A 7,440-nucleotide genomic window follows, 5' to 3' on the forward strand; every position below is an offset into this window, starting at 1 on the left:
TCCTCTACACTAAAATGTCAATTACAAATGGTTATTCAGCCATAACTGCTCAATATAAAGCATTCTAGTTAAATTTCCAAAGTATAATATCATATTAATCAAGTCTTTCTGTCTATGTAATTATTAATTAATTTAATGTTAAATGATAGCTCAAATTTAATTGCCATATTTTTTAAAACACATAAATCAAATTGTAAACACATGAAAATATTCTAGTTTGAATATAAAATTTTAAAAAAAATTTAATTTTCCTAAATTTTAATGAAACTAACTTTTTTTCGAGCTTTAAATTTAGAGGCCACTAAACTAATGAAAGAACTTGATTGATGCAACACTGATACTTTGAGAACTCACGAAAAAAATTAAGAGTTATTGCACCAAACACCCCCAAATTATGACTCTCATCCTAAATTGATCCCAAACTTCAAAACATTTTAATTACATCTTCAAATTATTGATGTTATATCACTCAAGTCACCACAAACGTTAATTAAAACTGTTAATTTAAAAAGACAAATTTAACTAAAAATAAAATATTGTCACATAATTTTTAAAAGTAAAAACTAAAAACAATGTAAAAGAAAATTTATTTGATACATTGCCAGTAAAATTTTTTAGACTCCACAAGTAAATTTGAGTTTGACAAGTATATTATAGAGTTTAGTAAAAAAATAATTACATAAATAATTACCCAAAGTAAAACTAAAAAAGAAGAAGAGAGTTTTGTATTTGATACATTTTTATAATATTTATTTTTTAAAATATTTTCATCTTAAATTATAGCATATAAAATTTAATGTGCCATTTAAAAATTAAATTAATGATAACTTTAACTTTGATAGTTTAGAAATATAATTAAAATAATTTGAAGGTTAAAAGATAAATTTAAAATGAGACTCATACTTATTTGATGCAATTAAATCAAAATTTATTTAAAATAAATGCATATATAAAGATAAATTTCTTAAACTATGCTTAAATCTACCAAACAAGGAAAGTATTATATTTGAAATAAAATAAAATAAAATCCCCTTTGTTCTATGTTACACCGATTTGGGTATCCGTACCCGATGGCAGAAAAAATATAGTTCGACTTAGAAGTAAAACCATGAAAAAAATTTAGAAAAAAAAATGATGGAATAAAGCCAATGGCAGAAAACCTGATGCCCAAAACAGGAGAACAACAATTTCTATTCACCATAAATAGAGATTAAAGAACTGACAAAATGAAAAATGAAAAAGGCTCCATGCAAGCCAACTTTCAGTACAACTGAACATGCCTACAGCCAACAATGGAACCTGGATTTTTTATTCTTTTCTGTTGTTTGGTTCATTGATCGGAAAATACACAACAGATAAACAAGACTGAGATACGAGTACCGTGCCATCACCTGAAACCAGTGCAGCTATTTGTACAAAACAGCCGAAGAACTTCACTGACAAGCTCGAAGAACACCAGAAAGAGTTCCATAAAATGTTCCCATAAACTACTCTGATCTTCTTGAGTTCTTTCCCACATTCATGTCTGAACATATCTAGATTTGAAAGAAGAATTATGATGCTTCAAGATTCCGGTACATAGTGATTTCTTGCTGTTTGAAGTACCGCCGATCCTCTTCGTCCACTAGCACAAGATTCAAATAGTATTTCACGCTGAATTTGTTATTGATGTTGCGATATGTTGGTGTCAGTTCATACGGACTTAAGAATAATCTGATTGGGATCGATTCTCCTGTAAAAGCACCAATAATAATAGCTCAAGTTAGATATGCCTCATGACCCTAGGTGACAGACGTGACTCCATAAAAAAGATCAGACCAAACCAAAATCCAGCATAATCTTATTACAGTTTAGATACGAGCTCATTGATTATAGATCTCGGAATAATTAAGACAGAATATTACTAGTAATATTTTGAGCAGAAACATGTAAATACAACAATCAACTTCTCAATTTCATATAGAACTTATAAGTGAAACCCTAGTCTAAAATGATAGTATTGCAACTTAAGTAGTGATCTTGACCAGCAACCATAGCATTTAGCATGCAAGACAGTACTGCTGTCCTATGTTACTTGGATTTGAATGCAAGTGTTGGATGACATGGGATATATTCAAATTTTACTAAGTTTTTTCATGTATTTGGAGGAGGATTCTTAGAGAGTCGTATTCTCATACCCATGTCTAAATATAAGTAGCACATTGATACTTCAAAAATGAAGTTGTAGCAACGTAGCCGCTGTCATGCTAGAATGAAGGTTTTAGAAAGTATATTGTTCCACCAATTCATCAATACAGAAACCTCAAGGCAAATACTAACACTAGCACGAATTCTATAAAAGCATGGCTGTACAAGTGTTCTGTGCTGAAGAATTTCCGAGATATCTACAGAGAATTCTAAATCTGTGATATTAAAAATATAAGTTAGAAAATATGGTGTGAGATACATAAAGTTTGCTACGGTACCTCTCACAGGAGCACCATCCATCAACTCGAATTTAGCAAGGGTTTCTGTCTCAACATATGTATTTGGCCCTGATCCAGTTGATTCTCGGCGCCTGATTTCAAGCTCCATGTTTTTTAGCTTAATTCTAACAAGAAGAAAATATATCTTGCCAATAATGACATCCTTCAAATGATACCTGAATAATTGAAATCCATATAAACACATTAGTATCCTTCCAAGCTGGTAAAATAATTGACATCAGATTTTATACAAATTCCTGCTTAGAAATGCACTTTTGAGTGACGTACTTGCTTTTACTGTATTCAAATTCAATGTGTAGACAATCCTCAATCCCAACTTCCATCTAGATGAACAATCAATGCAAATAAATAAAGTCAATAAGAAATTCCAAAATATCAGAATCGGTATGGAGTAGTACATCATATCCACCAGCAAATCACCAACGAACAATTGAAGAAACAGTTTTAAGGTCATTGCAATTACTATCATGGAAACTTTGGGAATATCAGGCATTAGTGTGGGAGAGTTTATAGCACCATGTAACTTGTAAAGGGACTAAATGATCATCTCTTTCAGAAGAACCATGATAAGAGTGACTCAAATTTAGGCATGGAACATCCTGATATGATAGAAGTATTTTAATTTAAACCTCATCAATTTACCTGAAAAAAATAAGCATAGGGAAATAAAGGGAAATTTCCTTACCTTAATACTGTTATTGATTGATGGAGGAGGAGTATAATTGCGGACCTGATGCAAAAATATAAAAGAAAAAAAAAGGAAAGAAAAATCAAAATTAATCTGCTATGCTATGTTCTTAATCCAGGTAATCTAACTAACTGAACAAACAAATAAATACAAGATAGGAAAAAATATAAAATCAATACAAAGTAAAAGGAACCCCTTACACCTTGACATGTTGGTGCATTAAGAGGATGAAATGGCCAAAGAAAACAACAATTGACATCTGAGTATCATTAGGTGCTATATATAAGGGGAGGGATCATCAAATACTAATATCTGTAGTGAACACCATATGGGTGAAACAATGTTAAATACCAAACAGCTAATCCTTTTCAAAAGGTCCTGAGGTCCAAGATTGAACACATGAAAATTAATAAATTAGTGAAGTAGCTTTATCATTAAAGTCCTAATTTTTCTAAATTCAAAATTCACATCCTAGATAGCGTTCAGATTAATCTATTTATATTCTATTAAACACATGCAAGGTAATTTGTTTTCTAAGTTCAAAATTCATATCCTTTTTAGCATTCTGATTATCTATTTACATTTGATCAATCACATGCAAGGCAAATGATGCTTAACAATTATAACATATTCTATGCAAGGATCTAATGTCGTGTTTCCTTTGACAATGATTATCAAAGAGAATTCTGTGCAAGTAACTTACAGTCATGGATAGGAATAAATTCTTTAGATAAATGATATTACTTCAGAGAAACCAGTCTTATTGGACTCAAAGGATATATAGTAAGAGGTCAAGACTCAAGATCTTAAGGACAACCATTTCACAATTTGATTCCTTATTCTCTCTCAAACCAAGGAAGATGCAAATTATACTTTTGTCAAATCTGTTCTTAGTTGATCAGTTAAGACGCATGAAGATGGCTTCCAACAAAAAAAGGTTACTTCCTAACAACCAATGTTTCACCTCATACCAATCCTTCAAGAGAGAGCAAATCTTGAAGAATGTTAAGATGGTTCCATACTGACCTAGAAGTCATGGGTGCAGAAAAAGCCTCTTTTCAAAAGAATAAGGTTGTATATCTATGAAACTCCCTAGACCTAGCAATGACTAAGTCAGAAATGTTGAGCCACCATTTAGATTGTCTAAAAAAGAAAAACTTCCTCATTCTCTCACTTTCAACTCATCCACACCTCATACATTCCTTTTACATAACAAAGTCTTCTTATCAGGAACAGTTAGGTATAAGACCCTTATGCCTCATCAGGGCAGTTGAATTAAAAAACTGAACAGTAATGTGACATCATTCTCACATAATCTGAGTCAAATCATAAATAAATATTCAGAAGTTAAAAGGTGATAGATAAATCATGATATCACAATAATGTAAAAGCAGTTCAAGTTGCTGTTTCAAGTAGAATAGCATAATATTTCCATACAGTGCTTATGGAGAACACATTACCACAAAATCTTGGTACTCCACAATGTTGCTGACATAGTTTCTACTGATTGTCACTTTCAGTATATACCTATACATGCAATAATGTTTAGTTAGATAAGTTTTGTGTTATATCCTATATTAAAGGATCCTTGGTCATGAGTAAACATCAACAAAGTTAAAGTAAACAAACATATTATGTCCTCACACTCTAGCATGACAGGGATACCACCAATAAATTAAATGGATAGCCTACCTAAGTCTAACATTCACTCCGTTATATGATTCATATGGCATCTCCACCGTAGAGAATTCAAATGGATATGTTTTTCTTTCATATAACTCACCAGGAACATCAAGTTCACGTACTGCAGAAAAAAGATTGAAAATTAGGGAAAACTTAGAAGCAATTTACCATAATAAATGAACCGATATTTATTGTCCCATACATTGCCACCACAAACCAGGAAGGAAAAGGGAGAGGGGGGAGAAGGGAAAAATCATGTTGAAAACGAATAGTATAACTTGTAAGGACCCATACAACTGTTAGTTAAACTAAGTGCTTCTTAAGCCTTTTCTTATATGGTCAAATACACTCACCAAGAGATGTGAAATCATAGAAGTTGCCTCTGTCAAAATACAATTCTGCAAAGAAGAGAAAAAAAATGTCATGATCCAGGTATAGGGGCAGCATTAACATGGAGATGTTGCTTTTGAACATTACACATTATTCAAAAAATTTGGAAATAAAAATCACTATAGAAAACTTAAAGTACAGAACAAACTCAATTATTAAAAAGAGAAAAACAACATAATAGTATGTAGGACTCAAGATCTACTCAGGCTAAATTATAAATACATATAATATTTGCTTCTTAAGATGTGTTGTATGTAAAAATTTATAGATTAAAAGCGGCAAATGATGGCAACTATATACATATGCTCAGGAAACAACTATATACAAATGCGGACCTAAAATGAAAGGCATGAAGCAAATGAAGCACACCTATCTGACCAAGGAGCTCAATTTTAACACCATTATGTTCAACCTTCTTCCCATGTATTGGCTCTATAACAACCTGAAGAATCAGTAATAAAAGTAGAATCATGGATACAGTTTTGACTGAAAATTAGAACAAAACTGGTTGGATATAACAAGCAGATAAGCTAAGTCATGAGTTCCAAAATGGCAACATGAAAAACACTACCTCTCCTACAATATTTTCTTGGCTCTGGAAGAGAGCAACCATAACTGTTTTCCCATTTTCCTTCTTTAGCGGAACCTACAAAGTAACATTGATCTATGAAGAGAATATTTGAATACAAAATACCAAAGAAAACATTCAGTAATAAATGTGCAATCTCATCTAGAACTCAAGTGCACAACCATTGAACAAAGTTGACCGCATTAGAAAAGAGAAAAACAGGAGGGAAGATAACTAAATGAGTTCAAAAGCAACAAAATTTACACACATATATGTAACCTTTTGCATGCCAAAAAACAGTGAAACAATTTTGTAATGAACAACTACTTAAATCTCAACTTTATTCTTTAACTGCCTGGAAACAGTATAAGGGAAAATCATGTGAAAACACCGACCAAATCATAACATTACTTGTAACATAACTGTGTATACAATTGTAAATTCATGCATTTTGCTTTGTATCTAAATGCATACTTTTCCTTTTACCTAAAATTTGAGAAGCAAGATATACCTGCTTGCGGCTTCTTCCATCAGTGAATGAAATGAAAATATTACACGGTGGCTTGAAAGCTCCAACTAGATAATTCTGCAAGAAAACAAGTACATAAATGTTAGAGTATATCAAGAAGCTGTAAATCAGTTAGTAGTAAGGTAGTTCAGATTGTTAGTAGTTTGCTAACATATTTAGTTAGTAGCAGTTAAGTCTCTATAGCTAAGTATAAATATGTGTATTTACAATAATCAAACTTATTCAATATACACTATAGTTCAAATGTAAAAATATTCATTTACCGGTCATAGTTTTCCACATTATTTCAGAAATAAAATTCTTTTGAGAAGGTAAAAGAAAAGAAGAAGAAGCAAATTCCTGAGAAATTAAAAGTTTATTACCATGATGTTTTAGTTGAGTCCTGGATCAAGACTTTTGCTTACCATGAAGAACCTGTACACAGTACCATGAAGAACCTGTACACAGTAACATAAATTATAGGAAATTTGAAATCAATTAATCAAAAAGAAGTAAGAAAAAAAATGGCCTAAAATCAAAATTTCACCATTTCTTACTTTCCCTGGAAAAGCCTTAGCACTGGAATCAGATCAAAGGAACAACGAGGAGAAGGGGAGAAAATACCTTAACTAGGTTTCAGAGATACGAGGACGGGGGTTGACTGATGAATTAAGAGCAGATCAGCAGTAACAAAAATTTTAAAATATGTATATATAATTAGCGTTTTCTTGGATTCTGCTGCCAGCCGGTCTTCTTTCGAGTCTTCGATGATTTTCACAGTTCAAAACTTTCCATTTTACTTATGACTTTAATAGATAAATTTCCTGGCCAAAAAAAATAGATCAATAAATAAAGGGTAAACTACAAGAACAGTCACTACACTATGCTTTCAGTTTTATTATCGTCACTCAACGAGTAATTTCTTTTAGTTAATCGCCAATTAGTATTAGTTGTTATATGAATCATGGAAAGCTAAGGTGGGTATTTTTTATTAGTTTAATAACAATATTTATATATTCTATAAATTTAAGTGTAAATTTAAAGAATTCAACAAAATTAGCCATTAATTTATACAAAATTTGTCATTTTAGTTCTAATTCTAAAAAATCTCAATAAA

General features: G+C 31.2%; 1 protein-coding gene across 3 annotated transcripts; it reads right to left on the reverse strand.

Annotated features, from left to right (window-relative positions):
• Window positions 1-1,164: 1,164 nt before the first annotated feature.
• On the reverse strand, window positions 1,165-7,123 carry LOC107891477 (vacuolar protein sorting-associated protein 26A). 3 transcript variants are annotated; one of them, XM_016816296.2, is made up of 12 exons: window positions 6,948-7,123; window positions 6,707-6,781; window positions 6,327-6,401; window positions 5,819-5,893; window positions 5,617-5,689; window positions 5,211-5,255; window positions 4,867-4,978; window positions 4,635-4,701; window positions 3,172-3,216; window positions 2,754-2,809; window positions 2,466-2,641; window positions 1,165-1,732 (listed from the first exon to the last, which is right to left on the reverse strand). In XM_016816296.2, the coding sequence occupies exons 2-12, from the start codon at window positions 6,707-6,709 to the stop codon at window positions 1,554-1,556; spliced, it is 906 nt and encodes a 301-aa protein (XP_016671785.2). In that variant the 5' UTR covers window positions 6,710-6,781; window positions 6,948-7,123; the 3' UTR covers window positions 1,165-1,553. The 3 variants fall into 3 exon arrangements, with proteins under 3 accessions (XP_016671785.2, XP_016671786.2, XP_016671784.2); XM_016816297.2 differs by having other exon boundaries at window positions 6,707-6,758; window positions 6,948-7,103; XM_016816295.2 differs by lacking the exon at window positions 6,948-7,123 and adding an exon at window positions 6,881-6,905.
• Between the last annotated feature and the right edge of the window lie 317 nt (window positions 7,124-7,440).

The sequence above is a fragment of the Gossypium hirsutum genome, chromosome D09, assembly GCF_007990345.1.
Source record: "Gossypium hirsutum isolate 1008001.06 chromosome D09, Gossypium_hirsutum_v2.1, whole genome shotgun sequence".
NCBI classification, from domain to species: Eukaryota; Viridiplantae; Streptophyta; class Magnoliopsida; order Malvales; family Malvaceae; genus Gossypium; species Gossypium hirsutum.